The sequence below is a fragment of the Lonchura striata genome, chromosome 1 (genome assembly GCF_050655825.1).
Source record: "Lonchura striata isolate lonStrDom1 chromosome 1, ASM5065582v1, whole genome shotgun sequence".
Taxonomy (NCBI): Eukaryota; Metazoa; Chordata; class Aves; order Passeriformes; family Estrildidae; genus Lonchura; species Lonchura striata.
The window spans coordinates 1,246,319-1,271,723 of record NC_140703.1 but is presented as its reverse complement, the minus strand read 5'-3'; the positions used below and the strand labels follow the sequence as shown (position 1 = coordinate 1,271,723).

The window sequence follows — 25,405 nt, the reverse complement described above, 5'->3', positions numbered from 1 at the left end:
TACTTTTAAAAACACTCTTGCTTTTTCAAGTGTCAGAGAAAGGGATTTCGTGTCCTTTCTGCCAAAATATAACAAAGAACTATCACATTCTCCTGTAGCACTTCCAGACTCCCACAGAACTTTACATATGTTATTTAGGTTCCAGCAAACCCCATTAAGGGATATTTTTACATCTTTTTTTTCTTTTTTTTTTTACTGCAGTAAGACAAACAGGTGGAAGAAGTGCTAGGGGTTTGCTAAAGGCTAAGCAGTCCCTCTCAATGCATCAATGCATGTTCCCAATCTCTTTAGTATAACAAAGCACATACATGCACCTGACTTCCATCCAAATAAATCCTCTGGAACTCCCTCCTCTGACCACGTGCACTGGGCATTTACACCCAGGAAACACAGCTCGTCTGTGTAGTACTTCATCAACAATTGTAAAATAGAATACTGACCACTTAGTATGTACCATAGCTTTGCACTTTTAATAATAGAAATGTCTTCAGTGTTAGCAGCTCTATTAAAGTGACACGTCACAGGAGAGTGCAGTAGGAAAGAGTCTAGCTGTGCCTTCTGCAGTGATCACTTCATGCCCTGCACTGTTTGATGAAGCCTGGCATTTCTTCTTTCTGCTTCAGTGTCAAGGAGCAAACTTGATGAGAAACCCACCTTGTACATTTATGACAGGGAAGTCAAAAATGGAGGAATATCCAGGCTCCCAAAGAGATTTGTGAAATTCTTTGCCCACATAAGGAGCCAATCTCTGGGAAAATTCAATAAACCTATAATTAGACTTCATGGTCTGCACCTCAGCTGAAGTCAGATGAAAGTTAGTGTAAGGGGGAACAAAGGCTCTGGTTTTCCTCCTTCAAGAGCCTCAAGTTGCAGAAAAGGTCGTATAATTTCAACCTCTTGGTGTCTACTTGTCTGTGTTGAGAAACTCCATCACAGCCTGGTTGTCTCCTTCTCAGTGGGCTGGTGCTGGTGGGTGGGTGAATGTACAGCAAGGAATGTACAGCCCCTTGGCTTGGCTGAGTGAGAGGAACTGCAGAGCAGCAGCAGGTGCTCGAGCACACGAGCCCTGACGCATCATCTCAACCCTTCATTTTTCTCATCTCCTGACAAGCTCATCCTGCACAGTCTCACTTTCTTCCCAAGTGGGACTTCCTTGCTGTCCCCCTCTTCCAGGCAGGTGTTGTGAGACAGGACATACATCAAGCTGTACTGGATGACTTCCCTAGGCGTTGTGTTAGCAGAGGAAAGCGCAGTGACAGGAAGAGTGGCTGCTGCTCATTTGCTATTTAAATTGAGTGTTCTTAGAAGCAGACAAGATGGTGTAAAATGCCTATTTTTACTGTACTTTGTGCATGATTTTTAAATTGTTTCTTTAGGGAGAGTATCTCAATTATTTGACATCCATTTAGAGGGTTTTTTTCCGCCTCCATTCTTATGTTCACCCACAATATTATTTGTGATTAAGAAAAGTGCATGAAGACTGTGCTAAAATAGAAGCATGTTGTAAATACTGATTTTCATTTTTTTGCAGCGTTATTTGTGCTAGGGATTGGACTCTGTTCTCCTATTAAAGTGAATGCCTGCAGATAGATGGGTATACTAAAGAGCTGGTTATGAGTGAAAAGTGAGAAAGTTCTCCAAGGATTTCTTCTAACAGGACTATGTTTCATTTTATGTAAAATTGTAATTTACTGTTTTGCAGCTGTCTATGTGTCATTTCACTCTCTGGTGTTTGACACAGAAGAACTCAAGTGTTGTTGGATTTCCTTCTTGGCATTTTAGCATTAGGAGTCGTCACTGTGAATTTGATGCATTTGAAAGAACTTAGGCATATGTAATGGAAGATAAGAAATTTGTGTCAGTTTTCTATAACACAGATTTTAACTGTTTCTTCCTGCATAGCTTAATGCCACACTGTATAGGTGGGATTGTCATTGAAAATTGTCTTAGTTGACAGCCTTCATCTTCTCACATGAATGGGTTGTATATCCATCCTGAATATTCACCAAAGTAAGGACTGAGAGCCAGAAAATTGTACTGAGTGGGAGCACAAAGTTGTCAGGGCAAGAAGTAGGGCACTGGGTGTCTGCCTGCAGTTTTCCTGAGTTCAGAGCTGGCATTTTCAGCTGCCAAGCAGTGTGGTACTGTAGGCCTGAAGAGTACCTCACTGGTCCAGTGCATCACTTGTCCTGTGCCTTACTGTGCTTAGTTGTACACATGAAGATTTATTGTGCTTTGAGTAGACAACACTCAATTTGCCACAGTTAAAAGTGATATTCTGTAATGCAAAACAGTGCTGGAGATCTTTCTGTCAGTCCCCATACTTGTATCAGACTGAAAGAAAATGCAGATGATGAGTCTATTCCTCTCCTCAGTGCAGACTGTTTTCTGCAACGAGATCACTCTACCAGCAGGGCACCCTATGAAAAACTTGTGTTGTTGGGGCTTTTTCCTTCCTATTTTTGAAAGATGGATTTGTGAAAGCAGTCAGACAACAGTTGGGGTTATGTGCCTGGTTGTGAGTGTGAACTTTGATTTCTTTCCCTGTCCTTATTACGTATAAGTCTCAGGGGAAAGTACTGTTTAGCTGAATGACTATAATTATTTAATTAATTGCTTAATTATAGCTTTGGGATTTTTCCATGTCTATAAGTATCTCTCTTTCCTATACAGCATATATTGGCATATTATCATCCATCCCTTCCTGGAAAGTATATTCAGAAGTTGTGGCAATAGTCACTAAAGGTTTTGAAAGAAAATTTCACTGCAGGATTTAAGGCAGACCTCCTTCAGCAGTTGTAGGCACCTGTCTTCACATCGAGTTCTGTGCTCCTCCCTTATGCAGGTATGCACACAGAGCTGCACCCAAGTACTCACAGACTGACTCCAAGTGCTACCTTTACCCTTCTCATGCTCTTCCAAGCCCCTTTTGGGTGTCCCTGCCTTGATGCCAGCTGCAGCACCAGCTGTGTGTTGATGGTGGGGGATGGAGGTGAGTCTTGGGTCCTGCAGGTTGACTGCAGGGCCATGTAGCATTGGTGCTGTGGCACCTAGCAGGACCTCTTGTTAAAGATCCTTGTTTCAGTGTGAGTTGAGGTATGCTTTGCCTCTCCCCAGAATCCCAGCTTGTTTCTGTCTATTCAGCTTGGCAGGGAGGGAGTTGTTTGTCGTTTGGTTGCACCAGAAGAAAGCCCCCGAGGCAGAAGGTAAATACAGAGAGGGGAGCAGGGCATCTGCCTGCTGGTGGGACTTGTCCCCCTGGCGCTGGTGGGATTTACCCATCTGGCTCTGGTCCTGCTTACACCTTTCAGCTGAGAGGGACAGTGCCAAGGCAAGGAGTGAGTGAATGTCCTCTTGGAGCTTTGCCTGGCCAGCTGGCAGCATACATCATCAGCCAAGCTTTCCCTTCCTCCTCCTCCTTGGACATGTCATCCAGTATGTATGGCCATGCCCTCCCACCACAAGGGAGGAAGGTGGGTTTCAGCCCCATCACCTCCTCTTAACAGAAATAAAGGGGTTCAGTCTTCCTTTCTTTCTTACATGAGAAGAGAAAAAAAAAAATTTCCTCCTTTTTATTTACTATTTTTAGGGGTTTTTTACTCGTATGGTGGTCTCCACTAGAATGGGCATATTGTGCCCATTGGAGACCATGCCTTAGCAAGACAAAGCTAGCTCACGGTAGTGGAATTTTTTAATGGAGTTTCATGAGGAGAAAATAGGAAGAGGAAGAACCCACCAAGTAAGATTGGCTCTAGAAAGAGGTTAGAAGCAGACTGAGGTTTGTCTACCTTGATATGAGGCCTGTGCACTCAGATGTGCTTCTTTCTAGCTTCTTCTGGTAATGCCATGCCCATATTGGTCATCATACTGCCATTTTCCAAAGCTGTTGTCCTGTCATCCCTGTGTCAACAAACCTCCCACCAGTTGGGGTGACAGACACATTGTGGGCTCAGCTCCTGTGGGGAGGGTGTGGTGACCCTTCAACACAAGCCAGTGCCTGTCTGCCGTCACTGTCTGCAGTGACACAGCAGAGCCTGTCCATCTGCCAGGGGGTGTTGGGACTGCTGCAGCAGTAAGCTCAGGTACAGCACTACTGCTTTTTTTAAGCCAACCCTACATCCCTGATATCTTTAATATTGATGAGGGAGTAAGTAATATTTTCCTACATGCAAATGGAGAATAATCCCCCAAAGTGTCACAAAAATGAAGTTGATTCATTAAGCAATAACTTTAGGCAAAACCTGAACATTTAAAATTTATAAACATGTATTTTCCCCCTTTTCTATCAGTGTATAACTACTGTTTATAAAAGACTGTTCAAATCTTAGACTGCACTAGATTATTTTATACTGCAATGCCTTTTACTTGCTGATAAATTTGATAAATGCATTTGCAGTGCTTCAGTAACCCTCCTTTAACAGCCTCTTCTTCAAATTCTTGCAATATAAACCTTCTGGATGAATCTGAGTTACCACATGCAACACAACCCAAGTTGGTTCCATGGCATGCTACCATAATTTTCATTTGTTAAAGACTCTTAGAACTGCTAGGAAGGTATTTTGTGTGGAATGGATGTTGTGTATTACTTCTGTCGAATAAACTTAACACTCAAGACTCAAAGCATAAATTACTAAGCAAATTCAGAAGCAAAGGATGAGAAAATCTTATACATAGTTGAGAGTAAGCAAAATGAGAAGTTTTCAGCAGATAATACTTTTGACAACTTAGAATGTTTTACAGCCTGATGCATGTCATCATTTGACCAGCAGCTAGATTAAAAAAAAACAATCTGAAATAAGTACAGGAATTCACTCAGTCACCTTAGCTGAACTCACAGTGACTGCTCTTGCTCTTTGCTGAATTTTAATCCAGAATCCATCTGCCTTTCTTCAGCTGCTTCTGCTAAGGCTTTATATAGTGATTATGTTGTGAAGAATGTTTTGGTACTGTCCCATCAGTGTTTGGACCTTTGGATCAAGTGGACCTTCCTACCCAATTTTTTCATATCACCATTCCTGTGGTCTTGCTGTGGTCATGTTGCATTAGAAAGTGTGTGTGTGTGCCAGTGCTAAATCCATGGCTCCAGAGTGTCTTTACATGACAGCATTCTCCTCATGTTGGATCCACACTACGGTATCATAATGGCCATGTGACCTGAAGTGGGTTAGGATCTCCTAACAGACAGGTATGCAATGATGTATTCTGTCCAGAGTTTTTTTTCCCTTAAGAATCACAAGAGTTTAAAATTATGCTGAGGAAGATTGTTGAGCCATATTTGTTTTTAAAAAGAGAAGCAATACAGAACCAGTGTATAGCATACAGTGGAAAGGAAACTAAATACAATATGATCTGTAATGCTGCCTGTACTCTGGACCTGAGCGACTTTGGAACTATAAAGGGATTTGAGCACATGTTAATTCATTCTTCTTTTTTCCTATATCTATGCCATTTGCAGCAAGCCCTATATTGCAAACTTGCTGTCATGCTTGCTCATATTGTGCAAATAATGTGGCTGAAACATCACTCAGCATATCTAAATGCATGCCTGTATATGTAATCATGTGCATATAGCCACACATTTGGGGTTCTCTCATTTTTAGGGTGATACAATCTGTTGGCTTGGCTGTGTGCTTTTTACAGTAACTTAAGCAGGTAAAAATCTGGTAGTATATATTCTATTACACATGCTGATACTCTTTTATTTTCCCATTTCTTATAGACAGTGATAATGGGAATTGATGTTTTTACATGGAGAATTTCATTATGCAAAAATACCCTTAATGCTGACATGCAAAACTGGTGTAGCAGAAGAAGCATATCTGATCCGAATCATTAATTGAGCTGTAATTACAATGACAGTACAAAAATGAAGCAAACTTACCTTAGCTCAGGAGAGTCTTTTTGCTCTATCCCAGGCAGTTTCCTCCCTTTATTCAACTGAAAAGGGAAAATCCACTTAAATAAAGAAAGATAAGGACTAGAAAAGTGGGTGATTTAAGGAGTTGTCATCTGAACTGCTGATCCACTTGTTTTTAGCAAATTGCAAAAAACCTCGATCCAGCAGTAGCTCAGAGCGACTTCGCTAATCTCGTGTGTTCTGTGGGCTGAGAATCTGCAAGAATAAACCTGAGACGGTGCTGCAAGAGAGAGACAGTGGGGGGGACCTTGGCAGAGAGTTGGACCAAACTCTAAATATAGCCCAACCCACATTCTGTGCAATTCTCTTCATACTCTGAGGGCAGATGACCTTGTCGGAAAACTGACCTCCCGGTATGTGCCCCTCTTCGTAGAGAACATCTAAGGGAACAGGACTGCAGCATAAAGAAAAGCAATCCACCATCTGCTTGCAGCGAATGAATTTAGGTATGGGTGCTTATTTTCCTGGTAGTTAGAACTGATTGACTCATAATGTGCTTTAGTTGATCATTTAAACAAATGAGCTGCATGTCTGTTCACAAAAGGCCTGTGCAGATGAGAGATCACATTGTGATTGTTAATCTTAAAGAGAAAGCACTGACATAGATGACAAGCCCAATGCCTTTCCTCCTCTCAAAAACCTTAATGTAGCAGAGTGTGCAGTATTGCCCTAAATGCTTCTCACTATAAAAAATTACCCCTCCTTTTACTTGCTCTTATAATAAGTACGACTTTTTGGAAAAGTGAGTTATATCCACAAATGTGTATTATAGTACTGTATACATTTGGGATGCTCGCATAGCTTAAAAGGAGAGGAGAACCTGAATATGAGAGATCAAACTGCAGAGAAATGTGAAGTATATGCAGAGGAGGAGGAAGCAAAGAATAAGAGGAATAGAAACGTAACCCTTGTGCTAGGGAACTGGTTTTCAACAGATGTTTTATAATCTGGGGAATTTGCCACTCTAACTCTGTGTGGCAACATGTCAGGGTATTTTGTTCTTAGCCTGAAGGAGAGTTTAACTTGATATGAGTCAACCTGATACTCTGTCAAATGGAGATCTGATACTTCTATGTCGTATGAAAGCTTCTAAATAAAAAAAGCTGCAGAAATCAGAGCAGCTCAAAATGTCAACTTTCATTTTATGTGTAAAGATGGGTAGGAGAGCTGGGATAAAACTGTTTGCAGCACTGTTCTTCAGTGGGATATATTATTTGGTGGTGACATCTATCTAGTGTATGCTACATGATATGTATGCGTGCAGTTTTCCATGTACAGAGAAAACCTGAGAAAAAACAGGACTGTGATAACTGCATACTACAGATGTGTGCATCTGCAAAATATCCATGAGCCAAAAAGGTGGGAATGGTATCAGTAGTCAGTAAAGTAGCAATAAGTCTCTGTGAACAATAATTTATGCTGTTAAGTTTTTGTGAAGGGTGCTATATATTCTTTTAATTGCAGCCTACTATTTCTGGCAAGTTCCACTGTGTAATTTTATCATGATCTATAGACTTGAAGTACACAGTATCTCTGCGTTACCCTCAGAGCAAGAACTGCAGCTGTGAGCCACAGCTGCTTCCCAATGCAGAGAGCAGTAAAACAGCACTAATCACTGGCAGTATTAAGGGAGACATCACATCTGGGACCATTCCTGGCTAAAACTTGCTCATAGTCAGACCTAGGCTAGACCCCACCCATTAAGTAGTCTTATGGATTTATCCACCTTCATCTTTCCTCCCAGTTTACCTATTTCTTCCCCATTAACACAAATAAATATTTGTCAGAAGTTAATATTCTAACAAATAAAGAATGCTGGTGCTTGATTTTGAAGATAACCTCAAAAAGGAACAAGTCCACCTCCAGATAGGTGTATATTGAGCAGCACTGTGTAAGTAGTGAAACTCTGAACATACAGGTCACCAACATCACTAAACATGGATAGCATTGTGCTCCCTGTGCTCCAGGGTGGTACCCTCATGAGAGCCACCCCAACCCTACCAGTTATAGCTCCACAGTGCCACTGCCAGTTCTTCCCCTCTCTCTATATGGGGTATTGTGCCAGGGTATTGAATTCACCACAGACCCTTTCCTTCAGACCAGGAAGGTGATGAGGATAAAGGAGGGAATATATACTCCTCCTCAGAATGAGGAGTATACTTTTCACCCTCTTTTTCACCAACTTTTCACCCTCTGCAGCAAACAGCAGCTTCCATACATGATGGATGGGTCTTAGAAAAAGAAGGAGTCACAGTGCTTGGTGGGTGTTAAAGGCATAGTCATACTTTGGCAGGAACTGGGCCATGCACTTCTCCCATGGGAATATTGTAGAGAAGGAAGGATTTCTTGCTCATATAAATAATACACTGGTTGGCTTTGGGCAGGGAGTTAATCTCTAGGGAGGCTTTTATAGAGTGGTGCTGTTCATGTGTACAGGGCTTTAAATGTTGTGTGACCAACCCCAGTGATGCAAACTTCCTGGAAGAAGGGGGAAAAGGCTTTAAAAGTGGTTGTATGTGTTCATCAAGATGGATGGAAAAGTGTTTAGTTTTACAGCTGTATACACTCAAGTTTTCTTTGGGATGACTAATTTTTCTGCCTGCAACATGAAGAGGAAAATGCAATAGAGAGTCTGGCTGTAGCTTGTGCCTAGCTTCTCCTGAGCTCTTAACTGGTGTTTTCCTTATGATTCTGAATGGGTTTTCTGCATATTTGTTGACAGTTTTTAACTGCCCGGCTTTCTTTGGTAGCATTTCCTATGGAATGAGTTGGGTCTGACTTTTCCAGAGCCCAGGCAGTTTCCTGTCCCAGATGCCTGTGTTGGGTTTGAGACTTATTTCAAGCCAGGCTCGTGGGATTCTCCCTCAATACAGTTAAACATTCTGTAACTGTTATGTGTGAGCTGATTTTTCTTTTGATTAACCCCAAACTCCTAGACATTTGTAGTTGTTTAAATATCCCATGTTTAAAAATCCCATTAACAAGGTGAGATTATGAACCATAATGGCTCAGACAGTTTCCAGTGTGGTCAGCTGTATCCTGGCTTGCCTTGTTCCTCTGCTTTTCAGAGTTGGATAGCGTTGTCTTATGAGCATAAACTGTTGCACAGGATTGCTGGCACCCTTTTGAGTGGTTTTAAACTGACTGTGTGGTGTGCAATGTGTGGCATCCATCAGGAAGAGAAGCTGTTTTTACAAGGTTAACATTCATAATGTTTATCCAGTAGATTTGAAGATAGCCAAAACCCCATGCTACTTAAACAAAACAGTCTCCCACTTCCCCATCTCTCTAGAAATAAGTTTTTGAATTAAATTTGGAGTTATAAGGAGATTATTTGAAGTTTCAGCATGAAGCATTTTAAGAGAACAAAAGAAAAAGAGTAGATTGAAGTGATTTGTTGATGTTATCTCAGCCTTCACTCATGATACCATTGGTTCAAACAGAAGTGATTTGTAACCTGTGCTGAAGCCTGTGATTGCTCTTTTTTGGCAAGCTCATAATGAAGAAATTAAATTGGATGGCAAACAGTAAAAGGACCTGTCATGTCAAGTCTTCATGTTTGTCCTTTGCTTACCATGGGTTTTAAAACTCCAGTGACTAAATGAATAGTGAGGTCTCTCTGCTTTCCTTGGTGAAGCTGTTTTCCATTGTCCAAGGCATAAGTGGGATACTCAGCCTTTACCTAGCAGGTGAAAAAGTTATTCTTATTAGAAGGGGAGTGGCCTACTATTTTTTATCTCTGGTCAGTCTTGTTTCTGTCAAATTATGAGGGCAAGGTTGTGGCTATACTACAAGCTGGGCCTAGGCTCAATCATATAAAATTTATTCTCCTGTGCTTGCATATATACAACAGAGAATTTCCCCAGTCTTATTCTCTGATATGCCCTGTATTTTGTCTCTTAATTCACTCCCAGTCAGCAAGTCATGTCAGAAATTAGTTTGGAAGTGCCTATTTTGAATATTAAAGGAAAAGTGTTAAAAAAGGGGGAAATGTAATTGTTAGAAATGTATTGTGGGAAATCCTTTGCATTGCAGATCGCTATGTCTGTGATTAAAAAAACCATTTTTTATCATATCAGAGTATATTGAAATTTAACTTGATATTATTCCATTAAGACCTATTCTTTTTTGCTTGAATGGACAGTGATTTTAAGTTATCCATCGGAGTAAAGAAGAGTAACCTAAACTGAATATCCTGTCACAGGATTTGTCAGGCAAAAATAGTTGTTTGTGTTAGATATGCTTTTCAAACTGGCCCAGGAAAGGGTTTGCATTTCCAGAAGAATACTGTCTTTGACTTTGTCGTACAAGCTTTTGCCAGTCCTTAGGAGCTGTTTTAGGGAATTCCTTCAGAGTGGCTTGGGCCTGGCTGGAATGTGGAGAAGTTTGTGCTATCTGAATGTTACCTGTGGGTGAACTGCAGCTCATTTGGATCTCTGCTAGGACCGTGTCCCTTCGTGCTGAGTCCCACACCGAGTGGCCCTCAGGTGTGCCTCACAAGCACACTTGGAAATACTTGCTTTCAAATGCCTTGGCAGGTAAAGTCTGCAGTTTGAGGCATCCTCACAGACATCAAAACTTACTGCTGTGCTGGCATGCGCCTGTTTTGGGAAAGGGCTCCTTAGTTTGTAGGGATTGGAAGGCAAAAGCGCCCAGACAGGGGGACTGTGGGTGGTGGGAGGATGGAGCACTGGCACCGTGTGTAATTCCCATGGAGGATGTCTCAGCCTGAGCCCAGAGGCAGCTCTGTCCTCCGGTGCAGCAGGCTGGTAAAGTCAGAGGAATGGCTGCCAACTGCTGAGAACCTGCAGCAGAGCTTTCTGTGCAGTTCTGTGCATCCTAGTGACAATAACAATACCAGTGCATTCAGTGTTCCCTCTTTAGTTCTAAATGGTCAAAATACCAAATATTTTAAGGCCTTATGAATGAAGGCCTTTCATTTGATTCATGTGCCCTTTTTGCAAAAACTAAACTGCAAAAATTGCCTAAGTTTTCCATTAAACCGTAATATTATATCTTCTGATACAACTAAATACTGTATTTTAATTTCTTGTGAATATATATTCTTGTATTGATTTCTAAGACTAGATCTTGTCTTATTCTACTGCTTTAAATTATTTACCTAATCCTTAGTCAAAGAGGTAAGGACGTGTTTTGTTGTTTGGGGATTTTTTTCTGTAATGTGTCATCTAGATTTCTCAGTTGTGCCACTTAATGCATTTGATGCATGCTTGTGATGGGGAGAATTGCTTATTTTTCTTGAGTTGCCAGGGGACCCTTTCTAATTTAGCCAGGGCAATCTGAGAAAAGAAAAGGGTGCTGACATTGTCGTAGCTATTTTTAATGCATTGGTAGTGTGGTGATCTTCCCAAGGACAGATTGCATTTTTAATCTCATTTACTAGAAATTTCTAAAGTGTTGACATGATAAATAGCCAGCAACTGGTCTGAAGAACCATATTAATAATAAAATCTTCATTCTTAGCCATTCTGTGGTCTGGAAGTCCTCAATAGAGCTTCATAGCTATTGCTTGGCCAGTTGGCTTTACACCATGGACTCCAGGGTATCTGAGCTATTATTAGGCTTCTCAACAGGAAAAAATCAAAGCTGTCCACTGCCTATAGAGAGGGAATTTAGGGAGGCTTGACCTGGTGAACATGAAAGAGACCCTCCTTTTGGAGTTATCTGTGCTGGTGACACACAGCTGAGTAATTTGGGATTTGTCCAGGAGATGGCTGGGGCTGTGTGAAGTGCTGAATTCTGTACCTCCTTCTCCCACTGCTATGTAGAACCTTTCCCTTTTGTCAGGGAAGCATGTTAATCCTTTTTTCTTGGTTAAGCAGCCCAGCAGCCAGGCCTGCTGCACTGAAGAGAGCTCATGTGTTGTTTGGGTGCTGGTGAGCGGCGAGGCAGGACCTGCCTGAGCCCTGTGTCCTCTGCTGCCTCGAGAGTGGTACCCTAGGGGTGAGCTGTCAAATACTGTCACTTTTAGCCCAGCTACTGTGGTCAGCACAGCTCTGCTGGCAGCAGGAGCCCTCTCAGCTGAGCAAGGATGAACAGGGACTTGGGAGCCAAATTTGGTGACAGCTGTTACAGTTTACAGAAATTTAATTGACCTTGCACTATGTGTACCTGATGGGACGTGCAGGAGAGATGCAGTGAGAAAAGTTCCAAGTAGTGCATTGACCTGGAGATTACTTCATCTCATTCACTGAAGATTGAGGCCAGTTTTTAATAGCAAAACTGAGCATAATTTTTTTTTCTCTGCCCCTCTTCTCCTTTTCTCTGCCCCTCTTCTCCCTTCCTCCCAAAGAAAAATAGCAATTAAGAAAGGTCTCAAGATGTGCCCAACACACTTGGCATTTTAATTGGCATCAAATGTGTTTCAATCCACTGAATTTTGAGGTGAGGGCACTCAAAATATTTTGCCCCAGATTAATGAACACAGAACGGTACAATTTAATCAACCAGTAAATAAAAATACCAGTTACAAATCAGCCTGAAATTAATCCATCATAGCACACCCAAACTGAACTATGCCCACTTACAGAGTAATAAGAACATAATTTCCTGTAACATATCTGAAACTAGAAAGAGAGCATAACAAATAAAAAACCTGTTTCCAGAGTGTATGAACTTTGTTAAAAATTAGGAAACAGAGGCTTTATTTAAAATCTGGTTTCAGATAGGAGACAGTTTTAGAACAGGCAGAGAAGGATGGAAATCAGAAATGGGTAAATGGGTGGGGGAGCATAATAAATTTTGTGCAAACTTTGTTCTCATGTAATTCTAGTACTGATACATAGCCCTGATGAAAGCATAAGGGAAAAAAAAACATGGATTTCTGACCCAGAGTATGTCTGACTGCGGGCAGATACATCAAATAAAAGTTGAGGGATTCTCCCTTGTGGGCATGTAAAACAGGTCCCCTCCAAATTTTGTCACAGAGATTAATTTAGTGGTAATAATTGAACTTCTCTTGTACTGGCCTCTGCCCCTGAGAGCCTTTTGGACTCTGATCAAGCCTCATCTTGCTTATCACCAGAACAAAAAAAAAAAAAAAAAAAAAAAACCAAACAAAAAACCCAAACCAAAACAAAAAAGCATCTAACAGAAATTATTCTCTCACTTATCTTTGGGTACGTATGCAAAACAACATATTTCTGTTCCAAGTTTTCTTTTTAATTACATGTTGGTTCTTCCTACATTATGACAAGTTCTAAGAACCTTGCCTCCTTCCTCTCTCAAAACGCTCCTTTTGTTTTCTTCATATTCCTGTCTTGTAACAAGCTTCCCATGGCTCGCATAATTTCTATGAGCTGCATTTATCTTTATTTCAGTTGTAGGCTGGCTTGAACCACAAGCTGCATTTCCCAAAGAATTTTAAGATTATTTTCAGTTGTAACTTTTTATTTATTTTGGGGCGTTTGGAAGTGTCCTGCCTAGAAGATTTTCACTTTTTCAGTCATCCTTTGTTCTTACAGGAATTAATTATTTATGTATAACTCCTATTTTATTGATTTCAGAGTAGAAACGTGGCATGTAAAGGTCAGAAGTCTTAGTAACGGTGAATCAAGCTAGCAAATGCAAATTTGTATGTACCGGCTATTTTGTATGAACAAAATTGCATTCACATCAAAGCACATGTCATTGCATGCTATATTCATTAAGGTTTTGTTTGCCTTTAAAAATACCATAGTAAATAATGAAAAAATATGAATTTTCTGTGAATATATTAGTTAACAAAGGTGATTATTAAAGTGATCCTGTTAAATTATTTAAATATCTCTGTACTTTTTAAGTGAATGTGTATAACCATGCAGATGTGTAGGTATTAATACGAGTGTTTACATGTGTGTAATTAGTACACATATTGATGTACTTAGACTACATGCATATGATGGTACTAAATTTGAAAGAAGTTAGAAACCAGTGCACTGGATGACTTTAAACAGTGATTGGTCTTTGTGTGTGTGTGTGTGTGCATGTGTGAAGCAGAAATGGATTTTTCCATTTTTACACAGTTCAAACTAAGATCAAATATAAATACTTCATGACTGGGAAGCCTGTTAGTATATGCCATGCTGCTGATGTAATAATGCAATACCAAAACACAGGGAGAGTTGTGGAATTGCCGTATCTTTTTCTCTATTGAGAGCGTTTTGTGACTGTTCTGATGCCTTGGCCGACCTCGTGGCTGCGTCAGAGCCGTAAGACTCGGGGAAGCAGAGGCAGAGAACTGCTGTGCTCAGCAGCAACACCCTGCAAGCAGCGTGTCCTGTCAGCGCCTGCCTGCCCGCTCCTTTGCACCTCAAGCCACAAGAAAGTCCGCTTTGTACTAATCAATTAGGTTCTGCATTTTCACCAGTTTATTATTAAGGAAGGATTTGTGAATTCTCCTGTTCTGGCAGAGAGAGGTCTCCAGGGAAGCTCAATGCCTCAAAGCAGGGCAAGCAGCGCTGGTCTGTTACAGACATGCTTGTGATCTCTGAGCTTCTGCATTGATCTGCATCACACTTTGATTTATTTTGTGAGTAACCCCACTGACATCAAGGTAACTATTTTCAGAGAAAGGTACTCAGTTTAATGTGAGCATGGTTGGCAGAGTCTGGCCTGTGGTACTTTGATGCCTGCAACAAAATGCTCCTGTCATCACAGGAGCTGACATGGTGTCACAAACAATTACAGTTTGAGATGAGCTGCTGTCCTAACTGGGATGTGGGTGATTGTTTCTGGAATAGATAGAAAGTTCTCCAGTTGTATGAAATAAAGATGCTCAGGTACTGCAGAAAGATGCTCAAATTTGAACTGATGTTTGTTGAGACTGAGTCTGTGCCCTCTTCTCTCACTTCTTGCGGAGAGCAGAGGACATTGCACCATGAAGTGCTGTCCAAAACTCAAATGAGCAGTGAACAGGTGGTACATTGTCAGGCTATTTCAGATCATGGAAACCATTTGTCCAGTTTTAGATTGCTATTGCTAGCAGCATGTCTTTCAGTTGTGAGAAAGAGAAGAAGTTATTTAAGACTTACATGACTCCTGTTGCCTTTCAGAGCATGCCAAGTGGGATTTCAGAAGGAATGCTTGCAGATCGCAGGCAGCTTCCCCTGAATCTATTTGATGCAATTCTCATTTATTTTCAATGTGAAACATTGGAAAGAGCTCACACAGCAGTTCAGTTCATGCACAAATTCATTTTGGAGTGGGTGTTTGGGGCTCAAGCGCAGTGAGCAAGAGGGATGAAAAGGCAATTCTGATTTCTTTGATGTACTTCATTTATATAATCTCTCCACAGCCTGCTTCAATGCAGTGTGTCCAAGACCCCAAGGGTGTGGAGCTGGTGTGTGTTAAAGTTGGTCACTTTCAGTATCTCTGGAGTCAGGGCAAATGAGACAGAAGTCAGTGATGGGTCCTTAAATACAGAAGCTGCCTTACCAAAATACAGCACAATAAATGTACCAGAGGAATGGTGATGCACAGGGCAACAAGGCCATGGTAATGGCCAGTGGTAACACTGAATTACCAAGACACCTTTTGAACTTTCTGGAGTATGCTGAATGATGTGATTTTTCAGCTTCTTCTAACTAAGTGTTGTATCTGAGATTCCAGAGTGGCTGGGGGACGTAAGTGCTCAGTGATTTCGGAGAGGAGTAGGCAGGAAAGGTCTGCTGCTGTGCAGGGACAGGAGCACTTGGACACCCTCAAGAGAAAGATAATTGTTCTGTACTGTAAGGAAAAGCTTTTCCCACTAGCTTTGAGCTTTCTTTGTGCCCTGTTCACCTGCTGCCACGTGTTGGGGGGTGCAGGACTAGGCCCATCGTTTCTGCCTGGGCTCTGGCGCTGGCGTGGCCACAGTCCGTTCAGCTCTGCTCTGAGGCGGTGCCTGCAAGGAGAACCAAGCGGGTCAGCTGAGCTGCGGTGTTCACCTGCTGCACACACTCCTGCATTTGCTCCAGAGCTGGAAAGCCAGGGCTTTTCTTGGTGAATTCCTATTTTAAGATTTCAGAATGTGTTCATCCTATGTTGAGATACAAACCACTGCTGTCATTTCTTCCATGGCATTTATTTTGGTCTTAATTAAGTTGATTAACATATTTATCTACCCTCTTCACTTGGGAGTCTATTAGTCTCTTACTGAACAGAAAACAAATCCTCTTCTCAGTTGCTGCTCTCTTTCTAAAGTTCTTGTGGTTTGCCAAGAATCTAGTCTATATCAAGTAAGATTTCATGACAAATGGCATCCAACCTGCTAAAACATTCACTGATTTTCTTTAATACCTTTCAACTTCCTAAACTTTCTTGACCTCCTAACAGTGTCAGACCCCAGGTTTAGGGTGTTGACTGTTACACTTTCAAGGCTTTTCAAGGTGGGAAAAAGGAGTGAAGGTTATGAGATTGTACCTTTCCAGGAATAAATATGTACTCATTTTGTTACTCATTCTGTCACATTAGGATTTTTAAAGCCATTGCCTTATTGCCACATAATATATAATGCTGCATTTGTGGATTAATAGAGATTCTTCCCTTCCCTCTTTTATCCCTTTACCTATTTAAACATGGAATTTGTAAATACCAGCTATGACTGATTTTCTCTCTCTCATGTTCTCTGGCTACCAGTTTACTCTGTTCACAACTGGTGATTACATTGATATAGTTATATCATCTATACTTGGGATGATGCTTAAGAAATCTTACTGTTCCTCTCTTTTCAATATAAATAACTTAATCTTGAAGCTGTGAATTTACAACTTTGGAATACAAGAGATTGCAATAATGACTGAATACCTGTTGGACAGATATATTCCAATTACAGAAGTTAAATTAATTGAGTTTGACAATGTTTCTGGCAATAATCAGGGAAGTAACTCAGTCCCCAGTAGAAATGTCTGTGTTTGAATACATCTAAAGCACTATAAGAACACTGTTGGAGGGAGCCGTTTCTGTGCATTTATTTTTTCCTCAAAGTCTCTCTATAGATAAAAGAGGTGAATAAGAGAATGGGTAAAGACACCTGAATTGAATTAATTTAATTGTCTTTTAAAACATAAATGTGTTTTAGTCTTGTGGACATTCTGCTCAAACTTTGGGGGTGGTGCCTTTGTCTAATTACTGCTGAAGTAAGAGACACAATTAATGTTCTTGCAGGAAGTGTGCATATTCTTTACACAATAGAACATTATACCCGTCTTGTAATTTTTCCTCTTTAATGTGTGTCAGTAAGGCATTTGGGAGCATGGACTTAATGCATTTTTGTATGTGTTTGCTTGGATTTTTTTTCTCCTTTGTCTGCAAGACTTGTTTTAGTAGGAAGAAATAATTTTATTTTGAAAGAAGTATCAGCAAACTTAGCAAGAAGAATGTATTTATTACAGCTGTATTTATTACCAATCATGAGATTGTATTAGGGTGGCAATTTTCAGCTAGAGATTTTATGCCTGTTTTTGAATGGAAAGATGGGTAGATAGATTTGAAAAACAGTAACAAGAACTCTTCTTTGTTTTTGATTAGATCCTTCAGATGATGAAGCTCTTGAAAAAACAAATGAAAACAAGACAGCAGCCTGTCAAGATTCAAATTCCAAACCTGCTGTGAAAAAGAAAAGAAAGCAGGTTTGTAAATTAAACAATTGTTTTTCACATCAATGATAACACATATGGAAATATAATGTGGGTTTTTTTTCAGTAAAAGGACAGTTTTCTTCACTCTCTCTGATCTGTTCAGGTTTGGTTTTTGTTGTTGGTTTTTTGGTTTTTTTTTTTTTTTAATTATGTTGCCGTATTGGAAGTGATCACATTCTAATACATTTCATTAACTTCACACCTGTTTTTTGTGAGCTGAGATTGCCAGGCCTGTCCTACAAAGTGACTGTCCAGTGGTACAAGCCTGGATGATGCCACTGAGTATCCTCCCCTGCAATTTTTTTTCCCTTTCCCTGCACACACAAAGTCTGGAAAGCTGTATTTACTTGTTATACAGATTATCTACCCAAGTATGTCCCCACTTCAAGGTCCAAATGAAAAAGAATTCAGGTCTTCATGGATTGATGTTTTCTTACCCTTGCACTGCTGAAACCTTCATTTAATGCCAAGAGGAACTGTGTTGTTCAGCATTATATGGAGTATGCCAAGGAACATCAGCATCACCCCAGTTTGAGGGAAGAAGTCATCTAGAGGTTGGCTGATTTTATGAAGCTTCTTCTTTGAAGGTAAATTTGTTCTGCCTTCCTCATACCACCCAGGAGGATTGACTGAGCGGCTGTCAGAGAGCTAAAATTACATTGGAAGCTATCTCTCCTTGAGGTTATGAATATTAATTTTGACCCCTAGGTCAATAGTAAATTCACTCTGTAATGCCTAGGCAGCTGCCCAAGTGAAAGCCATTTGCAGGGATGTTCTTTTTTTATAACAGAGAAGTGTAAACATGGTAGCAATTACTATGCTTTTGGATGTCTTTCCAAAGAGAACAAAGGTGAAGTGATCCATGTATGTGAATGAGATCAATGTTTTGATTAGGAAAGAGAACCAAATACAGGAGAAAGCTGTATTGCCTTTGTACATGCTCCACCAGGGAGTCAGATGCTGAGGAGTGAGAATTCTTATGGAGCCACCTTTTATCACCATTTTCACTTAAGCATTTAGGGGTAGGTTAAGGCACTTTGTTTGGGAGGATTGCTTGACCCATTTTATGAGAACATTAGAAAGGATAGCAACACAAGTTACTTACCAAGGTAGCCTGGGACTGCTCACCTCTAGTAGAACACCTGCAACTGGTCTTTCTGCCATATAAAGAATATCAGCCTGCATGTTGGAATCAGAAAATTTGATGTTTAGATGTGAAACTGCAAGAGGGAAATGCTTTATGGGAGCTCAAAGTCATTGATGGTTTATTGCCCAATTTTTAGACATACCAAATCAGAGTTATTTATGGAAAGTTGGTGGTTTTGTAGTTCTGGTGCAAGTAACAAAACCCATTTTACTCATGCCTGCCTTACTCAGAGGCTGGAAGTTGTTCTGCAATGGATTTGGCACATCAAAGCTGTCACGAGACAACCCAAGAGAGTTCTGAGCATCCATGCTCCTAGTCTGCAGGCTGTCCTCAGGCTTCCAGTGAAATGAGTGATCTGTCTCCAGTCTGAGTGACGCAGTGATGTGTTTACTTTGTCACAAACTCCAAAAGCCAGAGTATGTGGCTGACCTGGAATGTAAACTTTCACACACATGCAAGACTGTTTTCACTCTACATTTGAATTTCCTGTCACTTTGGCAACATGTAAAGAAAAAAAGCATGTTAGAAACATAATACAGGAAATATTTTATGCTCTGTGGATGATTAACAAACAAGGAATTTATGATATTTTAGTTCATAAATCACTGGTCTCGGCACAAATTTCCTGTTTTCTGCATTTTAAGAATTTCCATGTAAAAATAGCATAAAAACACAGAGCACGAGGGAGACATGTCAAAAAAAAAAAGTGGTTGTCTGCTTTGTGTCTTGCATAAGAAAAGCATGCAAATGACCTTTTCTTAAGGGTGGCATGCAAAGAGCTATTGCATGAGTAGGTAGGCAACTAATGCTTGGATAAGGGTCAGAAGTTCAGGATAGATCAGATGCTGAAATATTTTAGACTGCAGATCATCAAAGACATGTAAGTTTGCAGCTATTCACCACCAGAAAATTTCTCTTTTTATGTCACTATTTTTAATGTCTGAATAACATAGATTTACTATTGCTGGGCTAATAATATACTAAGCCTAAATATATATATGCAGTGTAAATGAAGCAATTTTGAGTTTTAACATGCTTCTCTAAGGAAGCAAGGCTTTGACTACAAGGCTACTGTATGCTTGTGTTGCCTGCTGTATGTTCCTGTGGCTGTTGAAAAAAAGGGATACATACTGCCTTCAAAAAAGAAGCCATGGCATTTGGTGGTGCTTTTGAATACTTGAATGAAGGCTTAGCAGTGAGAAGTTTTTTCTTTCAGAGAAATTTTTTCAGCTGTGTGACATTTCATTCTTTTCTCATACAGATAGCAGCTGGGAGTGTTTGCGGAGTTATGTAAAGCAGTTCATTATGTATAAGAAGGGAGAAGTGGGCCCAAAGTGAATGAGTGACATTTTTCAGTATGCTGGAAGCACCACTGGGATTGGGAACCATCATACTCTACTGGAGGACAGTTTCAGATTGGCCCTTCTCTAACTTTTTGCTTGCTTGTAGGTAGCCCTTGACTGAAGCAATGCAAAGGTTTGTTCTCTGCATAAAATATGATGCTGAACATAAAATTTATTATTAAAACACCTGGCTAATGGCCTTTAAGTATCTATGGACAGCTGGGATGTGTAAGAGTAGAGCAGAGGGTAGCTCTGTTTCAGTCTCAATGTCTGGGAATGCTAATGGTAGGGATAGCAATGAAGAAATGTAGGGTAGTGTTTTAAAAACACTTGAATCAGATTCAGGACAGATATTTTTAAAATAGCAACAAACCAAAAATAAAGCAAACAAACTTGTATTAACTCTGGAACAATTTTGTTAATTAAAATGAGTTTCCACTTGCAGTCATTCCCTTCATTTCTAGTGAAGATAATCTCTGTTTATACCTGAGAAAATCACAGGGACAGATTTCTGTTGTTGAGGTACGATATAATCCCTACCACAACTTTTCAAAGGTTTTGATGCAGGCTGCATTACATTCCAGTAGCTGTAGAGTGCTTTGCTAGCTGTAGCAAGTCCCCAGCCCAACCTTCTCTGGTAATTCCTGTGTTTCATTTCAATCCTCAACCAGTTTCAGAGCCACTGCTGTTACAATACTACTGCTTTGTGAGGACAGTGGCTGGGGCTGCATCACAGCACAGAAAGTAAGAGGCTATTTATTTGTGTTGAGCATGGTGCTTACCTGTTTTAATAGCTAATTTAGCAAGGGGAGTGGGGAGGAAAAGAGAAATGTAGGCATAATATGAACAATTAAACCTCAAGAAATGCTTCTGATAAGGCTGTGAGAGTGGGCTTGGAAAGGCAGGAGTGTGCTGGGTTGGGTCATTTAGCGCCAGTTGCCATGAAGTGTCCTCCTGTTAAGGTGGAGCAGTGCAAGGAGGGCTCAGGAAGGCCCAGACACTGAACTCCTGTTAGCTTTCCTATGTCCCTCTTGGCCTGACTGAAGCTGCCTGCCCAAGGAAACAGCAGAGCAGCTTCTCTGGCTTTCAGCTAGGCTCCCTTTCCTGCTGATACTTTTCTTTCAGGCTTTCTCCAGGGAAGGGTGCTGGATCTGCTGTTCCTGGGCTTTTTAATGTTCCATGTGATGAGTCTTCTCCACATTTTCTCACAAGAGCAGAGTTTTGCAGCCAAATGCATCATAGTGGCGTGGAGCATTTTCCTGCAGCTCAGCCTGTTTTCCCATTGCTCTTCATCAAGTCACTTACTAAGTTCCAAAGCCTGTCTGTGTAGATAAATGTGCACTTCCATTAGGTAGAAGGTCCGAAGAAGGCAAAAGAGAAGGGAATTGCTACACTCAAGACAAGAGAAATCTGCACTTTGCTTCCTCTGTTCTGGACAATTTTAGGTGGCTACAGTCAAATCTTAGCCCTGGATTATGTGAACAGGGACTCTGGTACAAATGGACCAAATCAGCCTGTTCACTCAGGCACAAAAGAGGGTTAATGATAGCAGCACATGTTGAATTATTCTGAAATGCACCATGTATTTTTCTTGTATGTATTTGATCCTGCCTGCTATGAGAAGTCAAAGCAAGAATGGGGTAGGACAAATTTGAAACATGTTTTCCTACATTCTGCATTAAAAGTGTAGAAGGAACTTCAGAACATGATTGTTTCTAATTAATCTTGCCCAGTTCCATGTTATTTTTACTGTCTGGATGCTCACTTTAGACCCAGTTATTTTAGAGTGCTACTGGCAAAGTTTGGAAAAATAATGATTTACAATATTAGAGATTAAATATATAAATTTACTGGTATATTTTGTTCATATTTTCCTCCTGATTTTTTTTAATGTATCAAAACCTGCTTTTCACCATTTTATGGAACTATGACTACACCCTGAATGCTTCAGTTTTCTTTTCTTTGATTCCCTCTCTAGGTTGCAACAGCAATCTCAATTCCAAAATTAATTTATATACATATAACTGTAAGGATTTGATTCCATCTGCATCTCCTCTTACCTCCTTTGCCTTACTTTGGTGGCTTTTTTTCTTACCTCTTTTTTTCTAATGTGTTTTGCAGCCTACAGAGTGTTTTTTAAGTCAGCCTGAAGAAAAGCAAGAGAGCACTGTAAAGGCAAAGAGGAGGAAGAAGGTATGAGTGTCCTAAGTGTGTTTGAGGTCTGGGCAGTGCATTTATAGGCTACTACAGAATGGGGACAACGTCGTGATGATGAGATGTAATATGGTCATAATATTGCAGCCTCTTTTAGAGAAGAAGAGAAATAGTTAATTTTTAAACCTTACTCGAGATACCTATTCCCAGCCTGACCTGTGGCATTATGTCTGTGTTCCACTCAAGGGTTATGTATGTCTACACCCCACTTGCACGTGTTGCCCACCAGGAAAAGGAAAGGGTGACTGTGTGGAAGAAAGGTGGAACTTCAGTTGCTGCAGAATCTGACCCATTCCCACAGTGTGGTCAGGCTCCAGCTGCTGTTGCATCTGTCCTTGTTCACTCTTCTTCTCCTCATAGCATAAGTATATAAATAAATGCTCTGTATTGTCCCTCTGGCCGTGCTCCATCCTCACCCACAACAAACACACCCTGCAGTCTAAATGGAGATTATCTGGCACCAGGCAAGTTAATTGTCTTTCTGTAGGGGGACAGACTGTAAATAGTTGGCTTCCTCACAAGGCTGAGGGGTGGCCTTTTTATGTTATGTTAATCATCCAGGGAATGGGAAGAGTGGGATTTTGCTTTCAACGTGGCTCTGGCAGTCAGTGCAGGACTCACTCCACTGGAGCCAGAGTGAAGGCATGCCATGGCACAGGCTGGCAAACCCACCTAGCAAGAAACCCCAGTTCTCAGGCAAACGGCAGCTGCTTGCTCACACCTTTACTTACAGTGGGCCACTAAGCTGACATACACAACCTGTTGAAAAATCCCATTAGGAAACATTTATTACGTTGATCTGTGGCTTCCAAACAAAGTGCTGTCTCCAAAAGTAAGGAAAAGGGGGGAAGGCCTTTTGTTTTTAAGCATCTGGAATGGATTTGAAGAAAAATAAAACTTCCTGCATGAGGAACATTTCCCCACAGCACTCCTTGAAGGAAGAGAGTTTGCTCAGGTGTCCTTGCTCTTGCTCTTAAAGAATTTCCCATTGTATCAGGGTTCTCCCCTCCAGAGAGCAATAATTTTTCTGAAGGAACCAAGTGGCACAATGGCGTAACAGTCCTGTGAATGAATTACACTGAATTACCAAGTAAAATGAGCCTGATTGATCTGTCTTACTGTCTGCTAAATCAGAGGTTCCCAAATGTGGGTCATGTCAGAGGCAGCTTGTGAGGCAGGGCTGGGGAAAAGCATCTGGGGCTGTTGGGAAGAACAATGGAGAGGTTTGGTTGTGGGTTTCACAGAGAGGCTGGCTGTGCTCCCGCAGCCTTTGGTCATGCTTTGAGAAGACACTTGTTCCACGGCAGGAGAATACAACAGTGCTAAGTGAAGGGGAATGTTGGGAAGGAATGCTGCAGACTGAAGCACTGCAGAAAGCTGCACAATAGCCAGACATCCTCTGCAAAGTCTTCCAAGGACTGCAGAGGCCTTTGCACCAGGCCAAAGGTAGGCGGAGAAGAAGGCAAAAACACTTCATCTCTGTGTCTCCCACTGTCAAAGGTTCAGCTGGGGTCTTGCAAACCCACAGGTGGCTTTTAGCAGGGGTGAAACAGGCAGTGCCAAAGTGGCAATGGCTGGGAGAGGCAGCACTTGCCTTGCCTTTGCTGTTCTGGCAGTTCCCAGATGGCTCTTCCCTGTTTAGCATTCTGCCCCTCATTATTGGAGTGATTGATGTTGGAGTATTTGGGCTGTATTGGGCAAGAAGAACAGACAGGGTGATGGGGAATGGAAGAGAGGAGGGAGTGGGTGCTGGGATGGAGTGAGGGAAAGAATGGATGGAAGAAGGTCAGTTCCCAACATAAAATCCCTGCCATACGTCTCTTCAAAATTTCCATTGATCTTTGCTGTCCTGAACCTCAGCCTACCAAGCTGAAGGTACCCACTGTCCCTCCAAAGCTGCCAAAAACTCTTCCAGAGCCACCTAATCTCTGTGAAATCCCACTTTCCCTCAAAAATACCGACCCTTTTGCTCCATCCTGACCACACCCTTCTGCTCTTTTTCTCTTCTAGATTTATGCTACCATGTGTCCCCTTGATGATGAGTTCAGTTTAGCTTACACAGCTGAGAAACCTTGAGCTATCCTTTCAAAATCTAGACAAATCTCAGCGAGAGCTAGAGAGGCATGACATTCTTGTCATTCTCTCCATACTGCCTCTATCCTTGCAAATTTGCTGTTTTCTTAAATACTTAACATTTCTTTTCTTAAGTGCTGGCAGATCAGTCAATGGGAACCTTGGGCTGTGCTACCCATATGTTCCATTTAATTATGGCAAAAAATACAGTAATCACTTCAGTAAGAATACGGACCTGTTACTCAGTAACATTCCTAAGGTGTAGAACACAATCATGAACTCGTGTTCAGTCTCTAAAAATTAGTAGTTAAAAAAAAAATTACAGTGTGGGAGAACAAAACAGCTGTGAATTCTTGCTGCTTGACCTGTGGTTCTGTTGTTTTAACTTATTTTCATGACCCTGGTATTCTGTGAATATAGCTAACCATCTTCCCTTCCAAATATAGATAAATAGTTACCCTGTTTAAATCAAAATATAACTACATCACATATTATCACTTGGTTCCTGTTGTTATGCCTTAAGAATAATAAGCTGAAACAAAGTTATGAAAAAAAAATTTCAAACTGATACTAAAGTGTAGCAATAGCAAAACTCAAAAAACTTTCAGTTATGTTCAGTTATGTTTTTGTTACAGCAGCTGTTCAGGTGAGTGCACAAGATTTTTCACGTTCAAGCTCTCAAACCATCTTGTCCAAGTATCTCAGCTTGCATCTGAAGTCTGCATTTTCTCTAAAGACAAAGGGAATCTTGTCCCATTGTAAGGTGTTTTCCCAATTAAGCCATAATTAAACTGATATAACTGTATAACGATATGGAGGAACATTTATGTACAGTGTTAGCTAGCCAATGAGCTATGTAGAAGTACTATATTAATCAATTTTATTTGGATTTTTTAGAAGAAGATTTCTGATGTTCTGCAAAAATCTGCTCCAAAACCTGGTATCCCTGCAGATCTACAAAATCTGCTTACTCAACATTTTGGTGAAAACCGTTCTGTGATTGAAATAGAGGAATTAAAGCTGTCAGGTAACTTCTCCTGTATTTAATATATAAATAATGGTTTTTTTCATGGTACTATTGACTTCTTTTTCT

General features: G+C 40.8%; 2 protein-coding genes across 9 annotated transcripts in view; one reads left to right on the top strand and one right to left on the bottom strand.

Annotated features, from left to right (window-relative positions):
• Window positions 1–6,134, bottom strand: part of FILIP1L (filamin A interacting protein 1 like) — a 183,655-nt gene extending 177,521 nt beyond the window's left edge. For both annotated transcript variants that reach the window (XM_021545501.4, XM_021545499.4), the window contains exon 1: window positions 5,882–6,134. The gene's annotated coding sequence lies outside the window, so the exon portion shown is untranslated. The remainder of the gene's footprint in view (window positions 1–5,881) is intronic.
• The window catches only part of CMSS1 (cms1 ribosomal small subunit homolog), a 217,674-nt gene that overhangs the window by 180,114 nt on the left and 12,155 nt on the right, over window positions 1–25,405 (top strand). For 6 of the 7 annotated variants that reach the window (XM_085588641.1, XM_021545505.4, XM_085588661.1 and 3 more), the window contains 3 exons: window positions 17,426–17,526; window positions 22,147–22,218; window positions 25,210–25,339. In XM_085588641.1, coding sequence (XP_085444767.1) covers window positions 17,426–17,526; window positions 22,147–22,218; window positions 25,210–25,339 — 303 coding nt within the window. Of the gene's footprint in view, window positions 1–6,207; window positions 6,364–17,425; window positions 17,527–22,146; window positions 22,219–25,209; window positions 25,340–25,405 lie in introns of those variants that run through there. The other variant, XM_085588675.1, reaches the window with a different exon arrangement.